Source organism: Momordica charantia (genome assembly GCF_013281855.1).
Source record: "Momordica charantia cultivar OHB3-1 chromosome 3 unlocalized genomic scaffold, Mcharantia_2.0 BLBB01000003.1, whole genome shotgun sequence".
NCBI lineage: Eukaryota > Viridiplantae > Streptophyta > Magnoliopsida > Cucurbitales > Cucurbitaceae > Momordica > Momordica charantia.
This window is the reverse complement of record NW_028275161.1, coordinates 18,801,710-18,829,093: the sequence shown is the minus strand read 5'-3', so window position 1 is coordinate 18,829,093 and position 27,384 is coordinate 18,801,710. Positions and strand designations below refer to the sequence as shown.

The 27,384-nt window shown below is 34.4% G+C and overlaps 5 protein-coding genes across 11 annotated transcripts; 2 read left to right on the top strand and 3 right to left on the bottom strand.

Annotated features, from left to right (window-relative positions):
* Positions 1-1,102: 1,102 nt before the first annotated feature.
* LOC111010803 (cold-regulated 413 inner membrane protein 1, chloroplastic) lies at positions 1,103-3,101 on the top strand. The gene is made up of 6 exons (XM_022284361.2): positions 1,103-1,493; positions 1,587-1,718; positions 2,060-2,155; positions 2,354-2,418; positions 2,644-2,713; positions 2,793-3,101. The coding sequence occupies exons 1-6, from the start codon at positions 1,333-1,335 to the stop codon at positions 2,956-2,958; spliced, it is 690 nt and encodes a 229-aa protein (XP_022140053.1). The 5' UTR covers positions 1,103-1,332; the 3' UTR covers positions 2,959-3,101.
* Positions 3,102-3,934: 833 nt separating this feature from the next.
* LOC111010802 (uncharacterized) lies at positions 3,935-5,982 on the bottom strand. The gene is made up of 4 exons (XM_022284360.2): positions 5,851-5,982; positions 4,897-5,382; positions 4,378-4,420; positions 3,935-4,190 (listed from the first exon to the last, which is right to left on the bottom strand). Exons 1-4 carry the CDS (start codon positions 5,915-5,917, stop codon positions 3,935-3,937), a joined length of 852 nt encoding a protein of 283 aa, XP_022140052.1. The 5' UTR covers positions 5,918-5,982.
* A 2,118-nt stretch (positions 5,983-8,100) lies between these two features.
* On the bottom strand, positions 8,101-13,828 carry LOC111010931 (Peptidase S41 family protein). Of its 3 annotated transcripts, none has more exons than XM_088122006.1 (13): positions 13,330-13,828; positions 12,863-12,982; positions 12,536-12,673; positions 11,836-11,940; positions 11,574-11,739; positions 10,683-10,759; positions 10,473-10,517; positions 9,894-9,977; positions 9,210-9,248; positions 9,065-9,127; positions 8,665-8,782; positions 8,513-8,588; positions 8,101-8,428 (listed from the first exon to the last, which is right to left on the bottom strand). In XM_088122006.1, the coding sequence occupies exons 1-12, from the start codon at positions 13,759-13,761 to the stop codon at positions 8,533-8,535; spliced, it is 1,443 nt and encodes a 480-aa protein (XP_087978132.1). In that variant the 5' UTR covers positions 13,762-13,828; the 3' UTR covers positions 8,101-8,428; positions 8,513-8,532. The 3 variants fall into 3 exon arrangements, with proteins under 3 accessions (XP_087978132.1, XP_022140206.1, XP_087978133.1); XM_022284514.2 differs by having other exon boundaries at positions 8,665-8,794; positions 13,330-13,827; XM_088122007.1 differs by lacking the exons at positions 8,101-8,428; positions 8,513-8,588; positions 8,665-8,782; positions 9,065-9,127 and having other exon boundaries at positions 9,210-9,306.
* Positions 13,829-15,193: 1,365 nt separating this feature from the next.
* On the top strand, positions 15,194-22,227 carry LOC111010914 (uncharacterized). 5 transcript variants are annotated; one of them, XR_015789882.1, is made up of 10 exons: positions 15,194-15,490; positions 16,248-16,318; positions 17,001-17,667; positions 18,145-18,333; positions 18,441-18,532; positions 18,925-18,984; positions 19,101-19,170; positions 19,651-19,854; positions 20,798-21,351; positions 22,104-22,227. XR_015789882.1 is itself a non-coding variant. In XM_088121989.1 (10 exons), exons 2-10 carry the CDS (start codon positions 16,266-16,268, stop codon positions 21,199-21,201), a joined length of 1,650 nt encoding a protein of 549 aa, XP_087978115.1. In that variant the 5' UTR covers positions 15,194-15,490; positions 16,248-16,265; the 3' UTR covers positions 21,202-21,708. The 5 variants fall into 5 exon arrangements, 3 of the variants coding, with proteins under 3 accessions (XP_087978115.1, XP_087978114.1, XP_022140184.1); XR_015789881.1 differs by having other exon boundaries at positions 21,999-22,227; XM_088121989.1 differs by lacking the exon at positions 22,104-22,227 and having other exon boundaries at positions 20,798-21,097; positions 21,187-21,708.
* Positions 22,228-23,123: 896 nt separating this feature from the next.
* LOC111010622 (coatomer subunit zeta-1) lies at positions 23,124-26,887 on the bottom strand. The gene is made up of 6 exons (XM_022284100.2): positions 26,729-26,887; positions 25,787-25,946; positions 25,192-25,339; positions 25,011-25,088; positions 23,517-23,601; positions 23,124-23,419 (listed from the first exon to the last, which is right to left on the bottom strand). The coding sequence occupies exons 1-6, from the start codon at positions 26,729-26,731 to the stop codon at positions 23,360-23,362; spliced, it is 534 nt and encodes a 177-aa protein (XP_022139792.1). The 5' UTR covers positions 26,732-26,887; the 3' UTR covers positions 23,124-23,359.
* Between the last annotated feature and the right edge of the window lie 497 nt (positions 26,888-27,384).

Sequence of the window (27,384 nt, the reverse complement as noted above, 5' to 3'; positions counted from 1 at the left end):
TCAATATTAATATTCATTAGATACTAAATATAAGGAATATCAACGGTTTAAATTTATAAAGTATATCAAAAATTTAACTTGTCTTTTTGGACGTGCATGGTCCACGTAAACCTTTTATATTTCAAAAATAAATAAAAAAATTTTGCATCATTGTTTTCATCTAAAAAAAATATTTGATATAATAGTATTATATCAACACACATGTATTATAGTTATATTAGTAGATACAATGGTTATATCAGAGGTATATAAGTGGTAAATTAGAAACATATTAAGTATATATATCAAATATATATTAGTGTCATATTAGTGTTAAATCATATAAGAAATTATATCAGGAGATACCATAGTTATATCAGTGGTATATCAATGGTAAATTAGATACATTACATATATATGTGTTGTATCAGTGTGGTAAATCAATGGTTATTATACGTATATCAGTGGTAAGACATGTTAGAAGTTGAGTAGATATCATGGTTATTCTAGAAGTAAATCAATATTATATCACTGATATATCAAAGATATATATCAGTGTCAGATATATATCAGATATATTAAAAGGTGAATTTGTAATTTTATAATTAGACCTTCGTTTTTTCTGAAAAAAATAATATATTTGAAAAAATTAAATGTAGTTGCTATTTTGCTTATTTTACTAAATTATTTTGCCATATTATTTGCAAGTGTACCTTAAAAAAATTAAAGTATGACAACTTTTTAGGTAAAAATACGATAAAAAAATTTGTGTAGTACAACATGTTTTGAGAAGAGGTTCAAACTTTGAACTATCTATAAATGGTAAAAAACACGAAAAAGTTAATGAATAATTTAAATTGAGATTCTATGAAATTTTGCCACATTCGATCATTAGGTTGTTTTTAAATTATATTTTCTTTAGTACATCAACCTAGGTGGATTTTTTTTAATTTTTTTTCTTTTGAGACATATCAAAGTGGAGATTTAAATCAACTACATATTTAGGAGGAAATATATGCTTTTTGTTTTGTTTTTGTTTTTCTTTTTATTTTATTGAGGAAGCCTTAATTGAATTATTTATATTAAAATTCAACTATTTTCTGACAAAAATGAAACCCATTTGAAATCCGTTAGCAAAATCTAATCTAGGTCAACCAATGTGATGGAATGACAGCTGGCCCCTCAATCACGCAACTCCGGGCAGCTGCCTCTGGATCTTCGGTTAGGCGAGGCTTCGCCAATTGAATCAAAACAAAATCAGAGAATCCAGAATCAAGAATCGAGATCTTCATTCGGAGTGCGAATCTGAGAGAACGTAGAAGAAGCTGAACCAGCCAACGGAAGAAGTGGGAAATGGTTTGTTTATCTCTTTCTTCTGCTACTTCACTTCACACTCTCTCTCTCTACAAAACCAAGCTCTCCGCTCCTCTCTCTCTAAGATCCCCACCTCTGCATGCAAAGCTCTCGCTCAACCCCGCCGTTAAACGGAGTTCTATCTGTTACAATCCGCTCAGGTACATTCTGGCTCCGGAATCATGTCAGTTCGAGTGAGTAGCGATTACGGGTTTAAATGATTGTAATTGTTCGAAGGATAATTGTTTGACCAGGTTTGCCGTCGGAAACGAGGGGATTGCGACGGCGGCGATTAACAAGAGGAGGAGCCGTGGTTTAACTACTGTTTGTTACGCTATGCCTCTTACTGCTCGCAATATTCAGTGGATCTCTACTATTTCTTATGTGTAATTATCCTCTCTCTCTCCTCTCTCTCTCTCTATCGTGTGTAGTTGGACACAAGTGCTTTAAGCGAAGATGTGGGAGATAAACATCATTGCGTCTAATGTATGATCTTATTAAGTTTTTCAAATTGTGCTTTTTAAATTATCGATGTTTTGCTCCCTCAAACTGTGGATTTTGCGACTTTCAATCTTCGAGGCATGATTCTATAGAATCACCGCGGAATGCTCAATTTTAACCAACACCCGGATGAGTTTTTAAATGTTTTGTTCCGATTCATTTGCATTCGCAAGGTAATTTATTGCGTTAAAGTAGATAATTCAAACATCATAGATTTCTTCTACAGGGTTTTAATGCTCGCAAGGGGGACGGGGATTCAGAAGTCATTTATTGTTCCGCTATTTGCCCTTCAGGCACCTGCAAGTGTTATATCGTGGATTAAGTAAGACTTTCGATAACTCTCTATATGTTACTGTCCCCTTTCCCTTCTGATCACGCATATACATTGATCATCTTCAAGAAGTTTAGTTTAAGATTTTCTCTGTAGAATGCTTAAGGCTGTCTATCAGTATCTAACATCAAGATTTCTGAGCTATTAGTTCTAACTGGCTTAATTTTTTGGTTCTGGCTTCAATTTCAGAGGAGAATACGGCATTTGGACCGCATTTTTGGCACTTCTTGTTCGACTGTTCTTCTTCATACCTGGTATATTCTGTCACCCGAGTTACCTCTCAGTATCATCTGGTGAATTTCATTGCTGGTTTTTACGATTCACTTCATTTTGAAAGGAACTTAGTTTATAGCTTAACTCTTTAACTTGTTGGTTTGAACCTCATTTTATGCAATTAACTGTAAGCATTCCACTTTGAACAATTCACAATGAAAAGAAAATTCATGGGAAGTCCGATGCTGGATTCTTTTGGATTGTAGGTGAACTGGAGATACCATTCATCTCATTGCTTCTGGTGATCGTGGCCCCATATCAAGTCCAGAACTTAAGGTAAATACTTAAACTCTTAATGAGATTGAGCTTCATAATTGTTCCAATCTCAGCATTTATTATTATCTGTCATTTGCAGGGGAACTCAAGAAGGGAGCATTATCTCATTACTGATTGCAGCATTTTTGGCTTTCCAGCATTTCTCTCGAGCTGGCAGCTTTCGGAGAGCATTTGACCAGAATTCAATAGTTGCAACAGCAGCAGTCGTTTGTGTTACTGCTGCCTCATTCCTCCTTGTGATCTGAATTCCTTGGTCACTTTCAAGTAAACCTTGTGGTTAAGTGTTCATTAAATACTATTGGTGTACATGTAATAGTTACACAACAGTCACAATGTACAAACCTTTCCTTTTTATGTTGATAAATGACTTTAAAGAAGCTTCCCCTTTCTTCGTTTTTGGACCAATCATCAAAATTATTTATAACTTTACTCCCAAGCTCCAATTGGTAAAATATCAATCTTTCAATTTAGAAAGATCATCCAGAAGTTATTATTGTTTTTTGTTCTTTTTGTCCCTGGAATGTTATGTGGGAGGGGATGATCTGAAGGTTGACTTCTAACTTCCAATCACGAGTGTGTCACTGTCACATTTGTTGTCTAGGTGTTTGGATAAATATTTAGATTTTGATCTCAATCATCATCCGCCTCATATTTGTGATCACATGGGATCGAATCTAGATAATTATTATTATTTTTCCTTCTTTAATAATATCGTTTTTAGTCTATATGCAAGTTTGTGAAACGTACCTTCTATCATCAACTTTTTGTTGTATAATTTGTAGATTACATACCGAACAATCTTAAATTCGACAAAGTTGTCTTTCATAGATAAAACTGAATCAACTCATGTGCATGCCGAAGCCCGAGTACAATGCCTCTTCCCTGGAAAACCAACCTAAAAGCTTCCAAATGGAATTGACTTATCTATATCCTTTTATTGGCTAAAAAGCTTCCAAAATGGAATTGACTTATCTACTATATCCTTTTATTCTCTAACAATGTAAAATATTGTATAGCTAGCAAATAACCTATGTGTTTCTTTAATCTACTGATGTATGTTCTTGTGGACTTCTTAGTTTTCTAATGCATAATTTCATGTATTACAGCAATAGCTTGCTGTATAATCTCTTTTTATCGTATTGGTGTCTAACAATGCAAAAATGTGCAGCAAATAAGCGGTTGCCATCTCACTGTGGAGAGAAGAAGTGAGATTTCTTCTGCTTACAGACGATTTGCCACAAGCAAACCCAAAAGGCAAGTCATGGCCAAGAGCAGCAGCGATCGGTTTGTTATTGAAGTGGCTGAGCTGGGCATGCCTGATGGTTCTGCACCATAAATAGACGAATCTGTGGGCGTGTCCATAGTCGGGTTTGTCATGGTTGGTGGTGTCGGTGTTGGGATTGTGGTGGCCGGTGGTGTTGGTGTTGGGATTGCAGGCGCCGGCGGCGTTGGTGTTGGGATGGCTGGTGGAGTGGGGCTGTGAAAAAGTACATAGAGGAATTAGTTCCTTTTTCTTAATAGCTTTGATTTTTCTTACTTCAGTGATTATCTTTTCAATAATATTAATAAATATAACTTGGTAAACTAATACCGTTCATATTTTTGAGAGAATTATATACAGTCCTACTGTTGCAAAATGAATAAAGGAGATGTTAAGGAATTACCTTGGTATGGCTCTGGGTGTTGCATAATGACAGTTACCGTTACCTGCAATTATATAGAAAAGACAGTTAACAAAAATTATGATAGACTAATTTAGGAGATTTTATTTCACCTTTGAGCCTTGACTTTGTTCTATAATCTAGATGATAGGATATGATCCTTTTTAGGGAAACGGTGCCACTATCGGCAAGTTTCTTTCACTTTTGCATGATACCATCTCTTACTAGGAAAGGAAAATGAGAGAGAAAGTAGAGAATAGGATCCTTATAAAAGGTTCAGGTTGTCTGAAAAGTAGCAGCATTACACCACAATTGGATTAACTACAAAGGAAAGTACAATTTGTGATTAAAGAAAAGTTATTATTACTTTGTGACATAGTCAATTTCTATTGGATCAAAAATATTACTCGTCTTAAGCTAAGTTTTGTTGTTTATGACAGGCATGGTTCAAATTTCTCTTGAAAATTTTCTGCTACAACTGAAAACAGAGGGATTATATTCAGAAAGGTGAAAATGCCATACTTGGGTCTGTATTGATGAGTTGAGCTGTTCCTCCAAAAACACAGCTAGTAGCCGCTGGATTCTTCTGGTAATAGTCATTGAAGGCATAAGAAGCATGGTCCTTTACAGTGTTTGGTTGATAGCAGCTCCCACCCGGCTGAAGTGCCGAGCAATCTGCCCCGCCATAGCCACAGGCATAGTCAAGAGCCACCTGCAGAGCAGTTGGGGAAGCTGTAGAGCTTGCAATACACCATGATCCTCCACCTGAGTTTCCAGGCCCTGTGGTGGGGTTGGCATTGGGGTCTACTGAGTTTGGAACGGGTGTGGAAGTTGGATTTACTACAGGAGTTGGAGTTGTTCCTGTTGTTGTTGGGTTAACAATAGGGATGTTATCCAATTGAGTGAAATGCACAGAAGGAGAGAAGGGTGCTCTATCTTCTTCACTCTGCAGAGGTATGTCTTCTTTATTTGCTTCTTGTAAGGGTGGTTTCTCTGCAAAACTTGAACCTGAAAACATCTAAACTGCATCAGTTTTTACCTTTTTATGTGTCAGATTTGCTGCAATTACTGAAATACGAGTAATTCAAATTTGCTGCATTCTTGGATAGAATTCCTTTTCACATTCCAATCGGTTTTCATTTTGTCGCATCAATTTAGCATTATTATTTTGGATTCTCTTTTAGAAGTTATTAAGTTGACAAAGTTAGTATTGTCTAAACTAAAAAATAAAAAATAAAAAAAGATGCATCCATCACAGTAGAGAACACCTTCCATGCATTTGAATTGCATAAAAAGAAAAATCCTACATGCAATGGATTTGATAACATCTATGATAGAAACCATTTCAAACAGGGATCAATCTTTGTCAACTCCAAATTAAAACTGTAAGTGTAAAATATGAAGAAAGGACTAGAATCATTTCCATATTAACAAAATATGCCATTCTGCTTGCAGGCATTGATATATCACCATTACCTGAGCATAGGAAGAAGAAGGTTGAGAGAGAGAACAGTGCCAAATGCCTCAGAATATTGGAACCCATTATTCCTTCAAGTTGCTGGTGAGCTCTGCTTTGTCTGTGGTTTCTTCTTCTTGGATATAGTAATAATAATGACAGAGAAGCCAAGATTTAATAAAATAGAGCAAATGAGAGAGCAGACTATAACTGTCACTGAACAGGAGTTAGTTCTCTTTTCACTGTAAATATTTTATTCATAAAACTTAAGAATCAAAGCTTTATTGGATCACCAAGAGATGGAAAGAAGAGAGGAAGAATATAAGAAAACTTGAGAAAGCAGGCAATGGAGTAGTTGGATACCACAAGCAAGAGAAAGTGCAAAAAAGAAGAAAAAAAAGTACACACACAGAGAGGCAAAATGACAATATTTTTTAAGCTTATTTCTGGTCTTTCTATTAAAAACCATAAATTTGTGATTATTGATATCAATGTCGTTTGGTTGATAATTTGGAAAACAAAATTAGAAAGATGAGTATTGAATAGAAAGCCGAGAGTGAAGCGGGATAATTTTCTGTTTTTGGAAGTCATAAGTTTGGTTAAGGTATAAAGTATGATATATATCATCGGCCAAAAGATTTTTAACGAATAATATTGTCTACTAAGCTTGCTGAGTGATACGTTCAAATGGGAATATAATGATACCTTGTAACGAAGAATATGCAGAGGCACATGAAAAAGTAGGCTAATTTAAATTGTGTTTTTTTTTTTTAGTTTTTAAATTATGGAAAAACTGGTTGCATTGAAAATAATATATTTTATATCTCGTTTTAAAAAAAGCTTCCATAGCCGTTTGCAAAATGATTTAGGAAATTTTCATTTGTGCTAATTATCAGAACTAAGCTTTTGACTTAATTTTTTTCTCCTTTAATAAATGATAATGACTTTAATAAATGATAATGAATTGAGCTAATAATACAATTAAAGGGGAAATTTTTTTAATATAGAATGCAATAGAATCGGTACTGCCAAATTTTATTTGTTTTTTTTTTGGGCTTTTTACACTCAGTTGGATAATATTCACTTTCTATTTCATGTTTTTTTTTTAATTATATTCACAATTTCTTTTTCTTGTGTTCCATTTTTTAGGTATGTGGTATGATCATTTGGCTCAACTTTAAAAATGAAAATTAATGGTTTAAAAGTACTTTTTTAGTTTTTAAAATTTAGATACGAAATATAAATTGTAAAATAAAGAAATTAGATATGGAATGATCATCGGATGAGTTCTAGAAAATTAATATTACGGAAAAACAAGCAAATAAATTTTTTTAAAGTTAAAATAACCTTTTTGGTTCAGGTTTGGAGAGTAATTCTATTTAGCTGGTTGGTTTCAAATTATGACATCTTTACCTCAAAAGTTTAAAAAATTCTTCATTTTGATCTTTGATACTTTATATTAAAATAAAGTAAATTGTTAATTTGAGTCTAGTTCAATTTTATTTTATTTTAAATAACTGACGTAGAAGTTAAAAAAAATTATTCTACCCTTCTCCTTTCCCTACCCCTGCCAACAACTCCAGCTGCACTCCAACACCACCTCTCCCATCGGCCCCACTCCATCGTCACTCTCTCGTGTACTTTTTGATTCGAATAGATGCATTTTTCTCGAAAAATCAAAATTGATATTTTTAAAGATTCTTTTCATCGGTGCCCATAGAACTAGTTCAATCAATTTGATTTTTCCTTTTTTTAGTACAATATGGGGAGTCAGGGAATCAAATTCACGACTTTCTTTTGGACATATTGCCCTAACAGGTTGGTCAATTATTTTGGTTTAATTTTATAAGAATTAGAATAAAAATATTAATAATCTTGGCTGAATTTTTAAATTAGTTTTTTCTTGAAAAGAACCTTGTCTAAAATTACACAATTTTTAACCTTCTCTGAGTATTACGATTGTCAAAACTTTCAAAATATCTACTTTAATTTTAAATTATTTTTATAAAAACAAATCATTATCTTTATTTTAATAAATATTTGTTGAGTATGTATGTACTACTGTCTCATAATTTGGCTAAAAATGGTGAGAAAATAATAGTAGGAAACAAAATAATTATTTTCTAAATTAAAATTTAAAATAAACATTTTAAAAGATCGAAACTGAGAAGGTTTCATATAGCAAAACACCGAACCCACTCCCTAATATGAATAAAGTTTCTTCATTACATCCAAAGAGTATAAACCAAGCAAAATGGCAATTGTGAACATGAATGAATGAGGTGTTTCTGCCTGAACGAAGGTATAAATTTACATTTCTTCAAGCTGACGAATTCTCAAACAATCTGAAGTTCCAGAACATTTGACTAGTGTCACTTATAACCATTTACAACAAGCAAACAGGAAGATTCAAGTTTTCTTAAAAATATCACATAAAAGATATTCCTATGCCCTCTAATTGCTTAAAAGAAGGGCTTATTAGATGCAAAACTTCTCTATGGTTCTTGTCTGCACCTCTCAGTGAATCTACATTGAGATTTGTTCCGAATCCTAATGAACTCATGGCTGGATAAACTGATTTTGAACCACTTTCATGCCCTGAGCTTTCACGAAATTGAGAGATCTCACAACAAGAAACTTAAGAGGGAAGAGCAACGAAAGGCCAAGCGAAAGAATACCGACCGTGCACGTGGAAACCCGTCTTATCCTTGATGAAGGATGGAGCAGTGTGAAAGGCGCTTAGTGACATCACTCCATGCTGCAGTAAAGGGGACATTCTTGTTAGGTGAGGTTGACCAGATTCCTATCATTCTTTTGAGGGTAATTTACTCTACCTGGGAAGTTTTGGAAGTCGGGCTCGATTCCATTTCCATTTATATCTTTATGATTTGGAGTGACATACTTCCCAACAGTGACAGCGACACCAGATCCATCATGAAGTTCGAAAACCGACTGAATTAAGCCCTTTAATTGAAGGTAAAGCATCAATTGTAACAAAGCTTATCTCAGGTCGTTACTAAAAGTTCAATTTACTAAGTTCGGATTGCTAACTCAACTAGATAAGAAGGGGGAAAAACTCAAAAAACAAAGATGTAAAAGATAATTCTGAAGGTAGAAAGAAGCCACATGTAAACTTCCCAGCACATCGAAAAGAATTTATTCGTATGAAAATTTCAAATTGTTGATATTAACATAAGAAATAAAGATGCTAAAGCCGAGGTTAAGATCTTAAACCTTGCCATAAGTTCTTTCACCCACCAGAACAGCTCTGCAATTATCATGCAGCGAGGAAGCAACCTGCAATAAGAACGACTAAACTAGTAAAATATATAAGTTCCAAAAGTTATCCACATGTTATTAGGTTGACCGAGGTGCTCACAATTTCACTTGCACTTGCAGTTTTTTGGTTCACCAGAACCTGCATGGATTGTAGTCGAGAGCTTTCTAATTTAGTCCATACATTGAAAAGTATATGCCTAATGATCAGTGTAACTTTTAGTATGAAACAAATTGTGACTAACCGTGATCAAACAAATTAATTCACACTGCTGGAAATTAATGATTGAAAATTCAAATATTAGTCAGAATTAGACTTTGCAGGAGAAGAGGAAGTTCTAGTACGACTGTTTTCTAAAATGAAATTTTATTAAAGCTGACTTTCAAAGTTCTTATCCAAGGAATGTCAAGAACATGGGTACTATATATTTTTTTATACAGATGATTAATTGAAACTGGTCCATTCAAATTGTTACTTCATCATCTTAGCTAGATGACTGCTTCAGTGAGTTTCATTCTCATTCGTCTATAGATATTGAATAACTATCACTTAAATGCTTGTGTCAGCATAAATACCTTCCAAAGGGTTAGAACAGAAACAAAGTAACCAGACCCAACGAAATTCAGTTTCATTAGCTATGTTAACCACATTAAAAAGAATGATGAATTCTCGCTTTTAGAAGCCATCAGATAATAGCAAACCTAAAACTTTATGGAGCTGAAATGAGAAGCCATCCAGCTTTTTCATATGTGATTAAAGCAAATATAGTTCATAATGAAACATTACCACGACTGGAGCCGTAACTAAAGGTCCAGTGTCTGCAATAACAGTTTTTTGGTATTGAGGATCCCTTCCAACAGTATAGATAACCTGGACATATATCAACCAGGAGAAATTACCAAATATACAATTGATATATAAGGTTGAACAAGTCATCATATCATCATTTTCTTTGTAAATCAGAAAAAAACAGCTCCAGTTTATATCGAAGAGTACCACACCAGATTTCTTGTCTTAAGCAGCAAGACTAAAGAAATCCATTATATTGAAGAGTAAAAACAGAGAAATTATTGGTCATGAAGGGTTATTTTTCGTTATATTAAAAAGATGCTTGGAAGTAAGCTCATTTAGGTATAATAACAACATCTCTGGTTCAAGTCATGAATGTAATCAAGCATCAATCAAATGCGTTGGCCTAAAATAATTCACATTTGTTATCCATGTTTCATCAACTCGAGAAATTACAATCCAATTCGTTCAGGAATTTAAGCATGGGAATGGTCAGAGCAAACACCTCAAAGTATTTGATACCTAGAAAATATTACAAATAAGTTACAGGGAAAAATAGAAGATAAATTCATATACCGTGCTTCCTTCATTCAGAAATAGCTTTGCAATTTCAATTCCAGCCTGAAAAAAGCATCAGGTACAATTGGTTCAATCTAAAACATATTAGATACACACACACACACATAAATATATTCACATATATATTTGTGAAGAAAGTCATAATTTTCCTTCTACTTGAGAATTCACAGAGGGGAAAATTTTGGCCAACTATATTACAAATACCACCTGCACCAGTCCACCAAGATTATCTCTGAGATCCAAAATGAAATATGAAGCACCCATGTCCTCAAGACGCTTCATTGCTGAAACAATTATACCTTATTATTACCAGAAATCATCCATAGAAACAATTCAGATCTACATATTGTACATAGGTTTATGTTCTGTATATAACATTCATAAAAGATTGCAATCTATAACTTAATAAACTTTCAAGTGGGTATTGATTTGTTTTGTCCTGCTTTATTTAACAGCTCCAATACAACAACCAATAAATTAAAATAGTGTTCTATAGTCTTTCCTTCACTCTTGTTTTCCAAAGCCATGACACATACAGTCAATCAATATAGATTGATCCAATATAACACCTATGTAAGGTACTTTCCAGCTTTTGGGTTTGTTAGGAAGTTGGAACTAAAGGGCTTCAATTGAATACAATTGATAAAATTGAATTGAATTGATTCTTAAATCCATGTTAAATTTGGTGCTAAACTGAAAAATAGAAATGAATTGAAAGAGATGAACCTGCTTATAAATATACCCAATTTCAACGAAAATATACCTGTACCATTTTAGTTATGTGAAAATCAAAATGAACTATCTAAAATATATCTTCCATAATTTAGGGGCAGAAATATTCCAAGAGGAAAAGAAAGAAGTAAAGATGTATTGAAGTATACGGAGGTCTCAACTTACAAGAATTAAAATCCATACAAGTCTCTGCCCTATGTTAAAGGAACTGGATCTTTTATATTAAAATCCTAAATTCAATGAGATAGAATTGAATTCCTAAAATGTTTCTTGTACAACGAACCTCTTATGATCCATGAGTTATTTGTGGAATTGTAAAAGAAAGAAAATTTTCATATTAGGTGATTGAATTAATTAGACAATTACCAGTAACCAAGTCTTTTTTAGCCAATGCATTGAACTCCTTTAGGCGAATGTACCCAACAGAAGAGGCAAAGTCCATTTGCTCTAGGCGGTAAAAGACAGGGGTTCGAGCAAGAACTTGTCTTTGGACTTGCATACTTTCTACTGGTCCACAGTTGCCATGCTTGACCTATAAAAAATGCATCCTGGATGATTGAAAGAAATACAAAAAGAAGAAAAGTTAACAAGGCATTTTATCAAATTGAAACCAATATGTGATAACTACCTTAACAGTCACAAGTGTTTCATTAGGGCCCTGTAGTAATGAGGATACTTCAAACGCTGATTTCCCTCTGGCATCCACTCCATTAACAGCTAAAATTTCATCTCCCTAACAGAAGGAGGAAAAGAACAAAAGAAAAAAGTGATTGAAAGTGCACAACACTATGTCACAGTATAAGATCCTGAATTAGCAAGTGATAAAAATGAAAATAACCACGTGCAAAAAACAGAAAGATTTCTGCTGGAAGATTAACTAATTTGATTATCATTGTTTCTGATGAAACTAATATGATGAATCCACTAGTTGAAAGATTGTTTTCAGAACAGTTTCTAAAGGTGGCTTGTAGAGTTTAAGTTTGTAGTGCACCTAAAACTATTGTCTAAAAATTTGTGAATGTCAAATGAAGAACTTCAAGCATTCTAAAGAGCAGGTAACCCATAAGCACATATCAAATTACAACAAGAGAAAACAATTTTTTAAATATAGTTGACTGAACATGTTTTAGTAAATTTTTTGTTCTAAAACACAAAAGACAATCTTGAAAAACAGATCAGTGTTGAGATAATGAACAGAAAAAATAGATTTTGCAGGTAGCATGGTCATTGATCAAACTTGGCAGAATCATAGGAGTCAAATGTTTTTCCCAGAAGCATAGAAGTGAACAAATTTTAAAAATCAGATCAGTAGTTGTTACTTCAGTTACCTGTCTAACGCCCGCGGAATGTGCAGGACCATCTAATAAGAGTCCTAGTACCTTTATTTTAATGCCTCCATTATCATCTGGAACTTCCCTAAGGTTTATTCCGATACCAGTCATGTCATACCTCGCCATCTTGGAGAACTTCCAAAAAAGAAACAGAAATGCAATACAGACCATGAATAAGTTAAAAAAATTGCCGGAAAAGGAACTTAATTTAACGGAACACAGAACCAACCTTTTAGATGGGTCATTCCAATTTGACCAGTTTCTTGAAGCATCAAACATCTCAAAGAAGAAAAATGAAAATATAAAAGTGAAAGATAGTGTTACCTCTGCAGGGGGAAGAAAACGGGTATAAGGATCGCCCAAGCTGGCCAACATTTTCCGGATGATATTGTGAGCCTTTGATCGACTTTGGATTGAAATATTCATTATGTCGTCTTGCTTTTGCTGAAAGCATCAATAGCTGTGCTCATTAAGACATGCTTGCAACGACATTCGTTTTTAACAATTGATTTCTTCGGCAGAATCTCATAGTATTCGAGTCGGGATAGATTATAACTTATGAGGACTTAATTTAGAAATTATAATAAATTTACCCACTAGCCTTCCATTGATTTCGATTACTGGCTCAACATAATGACATCAAATACTATATCAGTAAATGTTACACATAGCGAGTGTAAACATCAAATACGCACGCATTAATTTACCCTATAACTGCGTAAACTGGCACACGATTGGCAGACATGAAGTAAGAACTTGGCCAAGTCGGAGAGGCCAGGGGGAAGTTTTACCTTCCAGGCTTCGGGGGACCAGCGATGACGACCAGCATCTAGAAAGCTATCATTCACAATTTCCCAAGCCTCTCGTACGATATCCTCGTTAGTCGCCGGCGAGGACCCCGTCTCAGAGTTTCCAAATTCACGTAGCTCGTCTTCATTACAAGACGAATCGTAGGTCGAGGGCGAAGAAGACGGCAAAGAATCAGCTGACAGAGAAAAAGTTTCCACAGACGAATAATCCAACGCAACAGATAATGGGGAGTGGAAGAGAAGGCCAAAAGAGAGCACTCCCGATACAGCTCCGATCAGCGTTTTATCGACCAAGGTAGCAGAATTAGCGGAGGTCCTGTTCTGAGAGTTGATGAAGGTGATAAACGGCGGAGGCTTGGGAAGCTGGAAGTGGAAGGGGGAGAGGGAGTTGAAGAAGAAGATGACATTCGTCATCTCCTGCTTCCCGCGGTCTGAGCTCTGCTTTGATATCAACCGCGATTTTTGCTTTGTACCAACTAATTGCTCCTCAATATATAATGTAATAATAGATGTATTATCCCCACACATTCTCATTTTTTCATTTTTTATTTTTTTAAGTATAACATGTCGGGACGAGGATCTAATTCACAACTTTTGATTAGATATATAACAATTACTACTGAAATATACTCACTTTGGCAGATGAATTCATTTATATTTTTATAAAATAAGAATGTCGTCATTAACATAGTTCGATTGGTTAGACAATTATTTACAACTGAACTATCTCGACCATTTCTGAATCCTTTGAATTCCCACATTTTATATACATATATACATACACATATATATATATATATATATATATATATATTAGCCTATCTAATTAGGAGGACGACTCTCAATCTTATATTAGAAAGCACCTTCGATCATAATGATCATTCAATCATTCGTCTGAAAAATATTTTGGAAAAATAAAAATGTGTACAAAAGTACTAAATAAACAATTTTCATATCAAACTTCAAAATCATTTTTCTTTCCAAATATTTGTAAACAAAAATTACAAATCTATCAAAACTTATAAAAGTCCTTCTAAACAATAATGGGAGATATATGTATATGTATATGTTATAATCTCTACTAATCAAAGCCAAATTAAGTGTAGTTTACTGATTTAGATATGTATATCTGATCACAGGATCATCAGTTCAAGTTTTTACACCAAATGTTGTTGTACTAAAAAAGAGTCTCTAAGATTTGAGTAATATTTCAATTTAGTCATTAAGTTTTAAATTTATTTAATCTAGTCTCTTACATCTTAACAGATTTCAATTATATTCTTTAAGTTGGTCAATGTTAAAAGTCAATATGAATATTTCAACGATTGAGGTATTATGCTTATTTCCTAAAGTTTGGAGGTTCAATATTCTACCTCATATTTGTTGTAATTAAAAAAAATTGGAGACGAAAGTCCGTTAATGAAGAGATAAAGGTTTCTATATTTGTCCTCAAGTTTTTAAGATGTTGGTAGAAATTTCCACGTTTACTTTTTGAGTGACTTATTTTACCTTCAAATTTATATAAATTTATCGATCATTAAGTCGTGCAAATTTATTATTACCCAATTTTAAAATTTACATAGGGAAGTTGAAAATTTTAAAAGGGAGGAATTAAATTAATTTTCTAAAAGAATAGAGATGGAATTAGAAAAAAAAAATCAAAGCAACTCAGTGATAATTATTGTGAGTTTAGAAACGAAAAAATTGCTAGGATACAAATAAATGTAGCATTTATTAAAAATACAAATAAAAAACCACTTGAATTGCAATGATTCGATGGAAGGGCTAAGATGTCAATTTCAACTTGCAAAAATGGAACTGAAAAATGTTAATTTAATTCAACATCCGGTAATTGTTATGACAGAAATGGAATTGAAAAAAAGTAGGCCCGACGGCGAGGATTGGAGCCACTCCACTCACCAGCTCCTGCTTCTACATGGATAACGCCGGCGGCTCCGGTTAGCAGCGGCGGAGCTTCGACGCGGCCGCCACAGCAGAGCATATTAACCACTCTCTCTGTGGAATCTCAGCAGTCGCGAAGTTCTTCATCGCAGTTTTCCAGTGGCCCTCTCACTGACGCCGCTGATCATTCCCTACCGCCCATGTCGACTGCTTTAGTTCGACGCATCGCCTTTCTTCGCTGGTAAGCTCAAGTTCTCCTTAATTTTGCTCCACTTGCTTGCATCTAGATCCGCATAAAACGGACTTTAGTATATGAGCATAGCTTGCTCGTTGATGAACGGATCCTAAGAGTTCTCGAAACGTGGATATATGTTGGACGGACTAATGAAAGAATCTTGCGTAAAAAATTCGTGCAATTCGGTTATCTTCATCGTAGATTCTGCTGGCTGTATCTTCTCTTTAGTGTAATATTGGTGATTTTAGTTAAGCCGAACACTGTCAATGATATTTCATGGGAATTTGAGTGAATTTGAACTTAAACGAATGGCGAGCCAATAGGAAATATGCTAGTTTTGGTCATTCTCGATGGATTGTTCAAGCCGGAGAGCAGGCGGCTCCTGGATAGGTATGAGATTGCTCGAGATTGCAATTTGCAATCTGCCATTTATTTATTTATATATTTCGAGTTTTATTTTCTAATTTAGTAAGATTTTGTTGTTTCTTGTTATATATCTTATTTTCCCCTCCTTTTCTTTCTTCTGACATACTGTCGTTTCTCTCAATTTTCTTTCAAGGACAACGTGTTATCGCTTTAAGGATACCATATGTATCTTTGACCAAACATCGGCAACGTTTTTGTCTGAATTGAAATTCCACTTGAAATTCTTTTATTTTCCACATCTTAGCACATCGAGAATATAAATATCCAATTTAGCGTCAATTCAATCTACTTATGAAAATACTATTTCAACGGAGATTTACTTATGAAAATCTCATAGGTGAGATAGGTCAGGATCATGTCCCCTCTACATCAGAACCATACTGTTCCAGCCAGAAATTTCCAAGATCGGTACTATTTTTCATCGGCAGAATATGCTTCATGCTATGAATAAATTATCTTGCTTGTATTTTTTCTTCCCTAACTGTATAAAAGTCTTTTCACTTGTACAAGTAGTCGTTATCTCAGCAGATGTTTCAGTTTCATGCACTCTTCATGGTCCCTGTAGTTTTCACCACCAGCATCATCCCAAGTTCACTTAATTGCATTTATTACTTCAGCTGGGCTTTTTAAGGAATTGTTGATGGTTTGTCAAAAGTTTTGGAACTTTTGTTTTTAATGACTACGTATAAGAATCAGTTACTAGCGCCATTCTGAAATGGAAGAAAGGGAAAGATAAAATGCTAATATTGGAAAAGAGCACTCGCTTTGAATTTGATTTTATACTATCTCCCATTTATATTTACAATGAGCTATTGTCATATTCATCCTATTTTTATTACTTCCGTTACTATCCAAGCGATCTTTATCATGCATCCTTTACATTTGACACCATCCTGTCAATTTTGCGTCCATTATGTAGTTTCCACTCAGTGTAGTCAATCAAACGAAGAGAAGAATTTGCATGGCCATATTCAGTTAGACTATTTAGTTTTATTTTATTATATTTATTTATTTATTTTGGGGGTGGGGGGTTGGTTGCATTTCTAGAACTAGAATATTCTTGTTTCGCTGATGATATGTTGTTTTCCAGATCCTACTTCTTATCAGGATACCAATTTAAGGAAATGGATGGTGGTAGCGTGGAGAAACCAGAAGCCCACAAACCCTGTCACAAGGATGCCGCACTTGGATGTGATCTTTGGACAGATGGGCTTATCTGTGCTTTTGAATATATTGGTAGACCAAAGAAATCAATTGATTCTAAATCCAGGTCCAAGATGCCTGATACGCAACAAATGAATAGTGAATTTCCAACCACACGAATACCTACAACTGAACTGAATAATGGTAATGGCAATACACGTGGGAGGAAAAGATTACTAGAACCCACATCCTCAGACGATCTGAAGAGCCAATGTGGCCAGTTTTGTGAAAGAGAAAGATTTGAAAGCAATAGTTGGTTACCTATAGGATGGGCCAGAATATCAGAGCTGGTTCAAACAATACAAGTAGATGCTGAATGGGCCTCAATGTCGTGTGACGTCATGGATGAAGAAGATGACCTTACAGTTGCAGATCTTGCAGCACCTTATTGGAAGCGTCCCGCCGGACCTATATGGTGGTGCCACGTTTCTGCATGCCACCCTTCGGTTGAGGCGTGGCTCAGAACTGCTCACTGGTTGCATCCTGCCATTAGTTTGGCTTTAAGAGATGAGAGTCGACTGATAAGCGACCGCATGAAGCATCTTTTCTATGAGGTGGAAATCCCCCTAGTTTTAATGCTATTTGAGTGTTAATATACATATGGTAATAAGAAGCCTTTTTTACTTGCAGAGAATTAATCACAAGAAGAAATTTAATCGTTAATATTAAGTAACATGAGATACATGATAAGTGTGCACATGCTAGTTGCAACCTGCTATAAATAATTGTCTTCTTTCCAATTAACGAAATGTGGATATATCATACAATTATCTCTATGAGAATCTCCCACTTTCAGTTGCTAATGTTCAGGCTTTTCACTACGTTCGTGGATGTTATGAGTCAATTCAATTCAAATGTTTATAAGTTGTTGTAATTATATTAATAAATCTGTATATAACTAAAATAATAATTGGCTGACGAGTCATACCCTGAATAATGACAAGTAATCATTTCTAATAATCATGGTTTCAGATTTTTATGGATTGCTCTTTTTGAGTTATTAACCATTTATTTTTTTGACTTCTAGTCAGGTCCCAGTTAGGGTGGCTGGAGGACTTCTATTTGAACTACTAGGACAATCTGCTGGTGATCCATTGAGTGACGAGGATGACATTCCCGTTGTACTTCGGTCTTGGCAAGCTCAGAACTTCCTGATAACGTCACTGCATGTTAAAGGACCGATATCAAACATAAATGCTTTGGGCATCACAGAAGTTCAGGTTGTTTTCCATTAAGGAAATCATTCATTTTGCCTCATTGCACTGGAAAAGTTGTACACTTATATTACTATTTTTCTGATTTTTCTTCCTGTTTAACCTCTGGCTAGGAGCTTCTGATAATAGGAGGTTACAATTCACCAAGAACGGTACATGAAGTTATAGCACATCTGGCTTGCCGTCTTACAAGATGGGATGATAGGTAATAACTTCATTTTAAGAAGTTGAAAATGCAGTTTCATAGTCGGCCGTTCAATAATTATTATATATTCATGGATAAAATTAATTTTCCTTCATCATATGTTAACTATACATAAATTATACGGCTATTTTTTCTGTGTATAGTAATAGATTAATCTGTATGGTTGACAAAGATGCCAGAATGATTTTTTCTAAATATGTGTCTTCTCCTCTAAAAGAGTATAATATTTTTCTGAAAATAAAGGTTCATGATAGTTATATGTCAAGAGGTCCAAAACCATTAGGCATCTTCCTTGACTCGAGTCTTGTTTCTGGTGTCAAATATTCCACAATACCATGACCAATGTATTAAATTGTTAAACCTTATATCTTTAATTATTCCTTTTCTAACAGGTTATTTCGAAAATCTATATTTGGAGCAGCAGATGAGATTGAACTGAAATTTATGGACAGGTTTTTATCTTGCATATCATCTATTATAGTGATAACTGATATCAAAATGGTTTATCTCTTTTATCTGCATTTTCTCATTAATACTCTCCTTGATCCTTTTTCCCATTTATATATAGGAGAAACCATGAAGATATGCATCTGTTTAGTATAATCTTGAATCAAGAAATCAGAAAATTATCAAGACAGGTATGCTGCCTCCTCACTGCACTCAATAGTCGTGGAAAAATTTCCTTGATTTCTGTTGTTCTAAATAATATTGCCATTGATTCATATGTTGGTTGAGATTTCTCCGGTAGTTGCTTGCAATAAAGAACATTTTTGGAATTGTGTCGTTTCAGTTCTGCTTTATTCTTTAGTTTGGAGAGGAGCAAGTTAAAGATCAAGTTCGTTCAAAATAGAGTCGAGGCATTTACTTCCTGGGCTAAGAATGTTAAATCTTTATAATCTGTTTTATACTTCCTCCTCAGTCTAAGACACACACAATTACGTATCGGAAACACGACTCACCTTGGCACTTCTTTCTCCACTTCTTAGAGATACTTTAGTTAGTTATGGTGAAATTTTGTTTTATTTTCTTTTTATCCTTCGATGGATGAAAGGACAAAGCAGTGATCTTGTGTATGTACATCTCTCTTTTGAAACAAATATACTTCATTTCTATTGCAGGTTATCAGAGTAAAATGGTCACTGCATGCGAGAGAGGAGATTGTATATGAGCTACTTCAACATCTACGAGGATATGTGACAAAAAGCTTATTGGAGAGCATAAGAAAGAGTACTAGGCAAATGATTGAAGAGCAAGAAGCAGTTCGTGATCGTTTATTCACCATTCAAGATGTCATGCAGAGTAATGTTCGTGCATGGTTACAGGTATTTGATTCTATAATAATTTAATGAGGATATTTCAATGGCCTTTTGCTATCTACTCTTTTTTTAATTTTATATTTTTGAAAATAAGGGATACTAAGAATGCACTCAATTTGTGTTTGACAGACTACTAAATTTCTGAAAATGATTTTTAAGAATAGCAATCTATGTGGAAACATCCTTTCGAGTTTCGATGTTATCTATTTCTGCGGCATGCTTGTTTTCAATTTCTTTGTGGCTAAATTATAAAAAATACTCCTGAGTTTTGGCATTTGTTTAAAATACCTCTATCCTTTCAAAAGTTTCAATACTACTTTTACCTTTCATAAAAATGAGTAAACATTTGCTAATATTTTGAACGGAAAGTTGATGTAGCAGAATTTGAAACAATGTGGCAATTAACGTGGAGGTGTCTTTCGTATTTTCTATCTTTTCAGACTTATTTCCGTATTTTCTCTCTTTTCAGACTTATTTCTACATTTTCTCTCTTTTCCAACTCAATTTTGCCGTAAAAGCCTCCTTCCTCCCTTGTCAACAGGGTTTGCTTCTCTATTAATCTACCCAATTTTGCCCTAATCTCCCTTTTAAAAACGATAGCTTCTTCCACATTCTCTCTTTTCAAACTTAATCCAAACAAACTTTCACATTAATTGACCTATCGTTTCAAATTATCTCACGTCAACTTTTCGTTCAAAATATTAGCAGACATTTGCTCAAAGGATATTTTTGAAACTTTTATGAAAGGTATTTGTAGTATTGAAACTTTTGAAATAGTAGATGTGTTTTTGAAACAAAAGTTAAAGTTCAGAGGTTTTTTTTTATTTAACCTTTATTTTTTAATCAGACGGAGCCACAGTCTACATGAATCAAACAAATGGCCTGTCAAATGAAAAACACCTCTTGTGAAAATCTGACGGGTTCCATCTTTCTCACAACAATTTTCCAGGATAAAAGCCTCCGAGTAACTCATAACTTGGCGGTTTTCGGTGGCTGTGGCCTTGTTCTTTCCATAATAACTGGGCTGTTCGGAATCAATGTAGATGGAATCCCTGGATCGCAGGACACGCCATATGCATTCGGGTTATTCGCAGCAATCCTATTCTTCTTGGGGATTGTACTAATGGTAGGGGGGCTGATTTACCTTGGCTTGAAGAAGCCCATGGCAGAAGATCTGGTTGAAGTCAGGAAGCTGGAACTACAAGAGTTGGTTAAAATGTTTCAGCATGAGGCAGAAACTCATGCTCAGGTACGGAAATCTCGTACTCGCAATAATATGACTCCTACTGCAAGAGATGTTTTCACAGCTGATGCAGATTATGTACTCATCGAATAAAGATGGCGACTCCATAAATGATGGAGATGGAGTATGACGTGTTGACGTGACGAGTGGTAGATTGTCTAACAACTGCAAGTTTCTGACAAATAGAGATGATGCTCAAGGGCAGCCTTGTTTTGTGTATTTCTTGGCTATAAAGAAGAGAGAGTAACAGCCCATGCAAGGTATTGTTTAACTAAAGCATAAGTATATTATTTGGATAGATGTCATAGCATATTATATAGGTAATTTATAATGAATAGCTAAAATATTTGCCATATTTGCAAATATAACCACAACTTTTAGGCTTTGCAAATATGGCAAAATATTTGAAATTTAACTTTGATTTTTTAGTTATCCTGATTACACCCTTCCAAATTTTCAAATATATCATTGTGATATTAGCATTCATATCAGATATGTCAAGTCTATAGTTGGTAGATAATACTCATAATCAGGTATATTACTGTTATTGATTCCTTTATTCCTTTAGTAATAAAACAAATCAAGTATATCAATAATATATAACCATTAATATCAAATATTTTTTTTTTGAAACACCATTAATATTAAATATAGAAAACATGCATTTAGGTTATTTATCTAAAATCTATAAATAACATAACACAATTCAATAAGATAAATTGAGCAGGATAAAGAAATAATATATTAGAAATATTATTGGCATATCAACATTCATATCAAGTAATGAAATTCATTAGTACATCAGCACTCATAATCAAGTAGAGAGGTAAGGTATATCATTGTTTATCCATATTTGGGTTCTGTTTTCATTAAGTGTATATTGAACTTTTGCTTTCCTTCTTTGTAGGCTGAGCCTTCATATTTTGCCATTTTTATAGTTGCTACTTTTGTAAGTGCCCCTATTATATATGTATAAGTAGATTTTTAGATTTTTTTTCCTTTCTTTTTCAAGGGTGAAAGGATTCAAGCTTTTTACCTCTAGAGAGGTAAATAATGGACTAATTGAGATGTTCATTTTCAGCCAGTAAGCAGAAGTACGTATAAACATAAATAATAAAATATCATCTAGTGGCTCATTATCTCTGTCAAAGAAATCTGGCACGTGAAATTGACTTGAAAATCTTATTTATTTATTTAGAATAGAACTGTTCTCGTACCTCAAATGAACTAATGAGGTGGTGCCAAGAGTCTCAAGGAATATCACTAATTAAGGTACAGGGAAACTCTTAATTTTTGCCGTTAACTTAAGTGTAGTTCAACTAATTGTATATCCCCCACCAAAAAATCGTCCGTTCGAATTGTCATTATCACGTGTACTTTTAAAAACTCATAATTTCTGCTTTAATTTGACATAATAAAAAGGTTATGTTATATTGAAATTGTAAATTTAGTGTTCATACTTTAAAAATGGTATCTACGTTCTATACCTTCAAAAATTTTAATTACATAATTAAATGTTAGATTATAGTTTGGTTGGAAACACTATTAATAAGATCTTGAGAACTGCTCTTCTACTCGATTATTGGATTACACTTTTTACGTTTACGTTCATCAAACCATTTGTAAAGTAAATTTCAAGAGAAGAATACTGAAATCACTTTTCACATCATTAAAGTCACTTGGGACATGTTTGAAATAAATTTTACCCCAACTAAAATCATTTTTATCATTGCAAAAATGATAAAAATCACTTTTATTCAGATATAACATTTCACAAAGTAATTTTAGAAAATGGTAAAAGAACTTCCAAACATGTTCTAAGGCTCGCGTTAAAGCATACCCTCCTGATTTTATCTTTCTGTCTTCTAATCTAATATTCAAAGTTGCCGATCATAAAGAGAATTTTTTCACCCTTTTTCAAAAAACAACAGTACTGGCAGCCCTACGTTTAAAAACCTGCTCGATCCTCATGTAGTGTAGCCAATAACCACAAACATCAAAAGGCCAAGAAAAAAAAAAATTAAGACATTGATTCAGAAAATCTGGTAACTCCACATTTAACATAATCTCACAATGCACCACATCTGCTCAAATCCAAAAATCAGGTTTAGCCGAAGGCACACAGCAGAATATGAGCGGAATATACAACACATGAGGCTATTGATAACTCAACATTAATCATCTTTTATCAAAACACCAGGTTATCTCAACCTGATTCTTTTCCCCCTTTTCCGGGTAGGACTCACTCACTTTTATCAGCCAAACATATCATTTAAGAAGAGATCTTGCTAGATGTTCGCGAGCTGTGGCCAATGCCTGACTTATTGTCTGCAAGAGCAGGAGCGAGAAACAACTTTTAAAGATGCTGGAAAATATAAGGGAGAAAAGTGAAAGGAAAAAGAATCTGAATTATTTTATTGTGTACCTGTTCAGACAAAGGAGCACCAGTGTCAATGCTATGACTTGCGACCTTCCCTGCAATGACATTTGCATCTGTCTCGAGAATAATGCTGCACGAAAGAAAAAAAAAACCATTAAAACACTAATAGAAAAGAGTAACCACTTTCTTCTGCAATTAACGTGGTTCCATAATGCCAACATGATTTGTAAAACGAAAGTATAATACTACTGCATTGCAATTTTAAAAAAGCAAAGTGATAATTCCCTTCACAAGGGGCAGTGAAAACGGCAAACCACTTGGATATTCAGTTGAAAAGGAATCTATTCTAGAATAACCTTGAGGAATAAATCAGTAAAATTAAATTGTTTGTAGTTTCCATTAGAATTTGGTTACCAGTACACATGTGAAGAGGAGTTTTAAATAATTACAAAAAGCAATTGGTAACTTTCTGATCTCATGAATAAAACAACCATTGGTAAAATTATCCGTTTGAGTTAATCCACGCAAGGCCTCTATTATCCGGTTATGTGTTCACTTATTTTTTTGTGGTTGGCGTTGGCAAAGAGAGGGTCCATCAAGTTGAGCCACCTAAAGTTGAGCCACCTAAACTCTAGCAACCAGACAAAAATTTTAAAGAAGTAAACATATACGTCAACCTCAATATCACTCAATTGGTTAAACATATATCCTCGAGATTTGAATCCTCGTCCCTACATATGGTTGAACCAAAAAAAATAAATAAGTAAACCAGAGATTTTGTTTGTTGGGATTTATGTTTCGTTATATAATGTCATCTACCATTATCATCATAATTTTTTTTTTGATATCCGTGTGTTTGGGCCAGCTTGCGAGCACCTCGACTATTCACGGGCCAACCACCTGACCCTACTACATTTGGTTGATAAGGAAACTCGTAGGATATTAAATCGTAGGTAGGTGGCCACCATGGTTTGAACTCATTCCTTCTAAGTCCTTTGCTATTTACATTGACCCTCGTTGACCACTTGAGCCATCCCATGATGGTTACCATTATCATCATAATTACCAGAAGTTTTTCTATAAACTTGTGTAAACAATTCACTAGTGACATAATCGAAATGGAGAGGTGAGACGGCCAAATCTCTTATCCAGCAACAAACCACCATGTCAAGATAAACCAGTACTTCAACAGGTGACAATCTCTTAGACTATTTTATAGCAGTTTCGCAACTACAATGAACGCATATTCCTCATTCATCTACAAATTTTTTTCCACGTATTCATGAAACTATTCTTTCCTGATGAGTAATGACATTTAAGTACTGCTACCATAGATTATTGCGATATAATCATCTAACAACCCATGCTTCCATTTTCATGTTTGCAATAGGCATGGCCATGAACTTAAAGAGGGTAGTAAATGTAAAAATGGCACAATCAAAGTACAGAAGATTGATCAATAGAAGGAAATAGAAGAACGGGTAACACAATTGAAATGCAGCAAATGAAGGTATGAGGAAATAAGCTAATGAGACATACCCTCCGTCAATAATTTCATCGAGACATAGTAAAATGAGGTCCAAGTTCTCAAGTGCCTCCTTCTTTTCTACATTACCCCTGGAATAGAAGAAACAAAGATAAATATCTAAGAACACTATGATCAAGAACAGTAGTACGGGCCAGCACATAAGGATCCAAAAAATGAAAATAGTCTCAAGACCTAAGAAGAATGCCCACAGCATCAAAAAATCCCTGAAGAACGGATGCTAAAATGAGCTCATTTTCATCTTCTCCACCCGTAACAAAAAAATGAAGGTCTTGAACAAACTTGTAAACCACTATATTGTTTTCAAACATTGCTATCTCCGCTGTATAAGAACAGTAGATACCAAGTTAGCATGTAGAAAAGGAATTTTCCAATCATATAAGGCATAAAAAGCATTGTATTCTACAAAATGTTACTAGACTGGTAGTGGTAGATGGTCTAACAGCATGTGGAGATTTTTTTTTTTTTTTTTTTTTTTTTGGGATACGAATGCTGAGAACAAAATAGACTTTCAAAGTCGAATGACTAACCCGTGCTACTAATAGTCACGATAATGTGATTGAAAAAATAATTCTTATTCTTATTTCTTATGATACAAAACAATGATTATGGATAAACCAAATCAAATAATTTTACTAAAAGATTCAGAAGCTACTTTATTGTGATTAAAATGACATTGAAATTGAATTAAATAGGAGGAGCTGATATGATTAAGGACAAAGACTAAAAGAAAAAACAGTTAAAGACTGATACATGAAAAAGTAACAACCCTCTGTTCGAGCATTCGTCTTCTGAGTTTTGGTGAAAACGGCTTTCTCAAAAGCTTCCTTTGCACTATTTGTAGGCCAGTCATCTGAATAATACTTGACAGCTACACGTTTCCCTTCGGAATCCAAAAGAAGAATGTTTTTAATGGAAGGGCAAGATTCCTGTATATAGTAAAGCAAAAGGGTTAGAATTGGGGGAATAGCCTTTTCCTGAGCACCAGATGTTTTTTCCCCCGAAATAATTGTCACCGCTAACTGGTCTGAGGGCCAAAAGACCTAATTCACCAAGCAACATTCATAAACTATAAATTAAGCTACAATACAACAGAATTTGAGATTGCGAAGCCCTCTGAATGAGCTTCACAAACATTCTTATAGAGCATACAGCTATACTAATCAAGATCCTCCCAGTTGCTTCAACTATTGTCACTAAAATCTATAAACGAAATAAAATGAACCGAGAAATTGAGTTTCATAGAGTGAGATTAACTTAGAATTAGGATTTTTCCAGGTGAAATGTAAAAATCTTGCAGTCATCGGCTAGATTCATAGAAAAGGCACAAACTCGACCCGAAGGAAGTAATGCGCAGACAATTCAAATCTTTCAAAGAAATTAGCAAGATCTATCTAAGCAAAGACAATAATACGCATCAAATTATCGAGTTCATAGATCGATCTGTGCCTACGAACACATTATTAAAGTGAGCTCAGAAGCCAGATCTACTAAAACATCAACAAATCCGACGTCCAAAATCGTCGAACATAACTGTGTAACTAGAATAAAACTTCACAATCCGAGGATCAAACTTCGTCCCGGAAAACCCACAGGTAGTTACTACAAGACATTTCTAAAAGCTGAACTTGACGGAGAGAGAATCAGGCGAAAAAGTAACAGAAGTATGAAACAAAGACACAATTAGTTCAAGATGAAGAAAGAAACTGACCATGTGGTTTGTGAAAATTTTCCCGGGAAATTACTCTTCGTGAATTCGGACGCCGTCGGATCGCTCTCGCGTTACAGACGAAGCCACAGGACGAAAACCGAAAAAAGGGACTCTGTTCAAATACTTTGGCGACTCCGGCAGGTCCCCGAAGTAAACTAATATACAAAACGAGGCCCTCACTTTTCCATAATTAAAATTTTACCCGTTTCTTTAAATATTTATGTTTCCGACCACTTTGTTATGGCCATGGTCCATTTGAAGTTTTAGTGTATGTTGTACATGATATTGTACAACAAGGATAAGACTTTAATATTAACCCCGAACATAAGACATGAGCCAACAAGGATAATTATAATTCCAAAAACGCGTGATTGATCGATGGAGACTGAATTTTGCCAACACATCTGCTGCTTTGTTGAGAACGCAAGGTAGGTAATTGAATGAAATGAATGAAAAAAGTAGGCTAGCTGCTTGATGTCGAAAATTTAATTGGATTCATCTCCGTTGGACGAAGGCTCTCCGTCAAGAAGTATAATTGAGGTGAGTGAATTAGATTCGACAAGGAGGAGACTACAATTGATTCGACAAGAATGACTCGAAATTCAGCCAGCAAAACAGTGTAGATGAAAATTGATCCTGCTACCTGAATTTTGTCC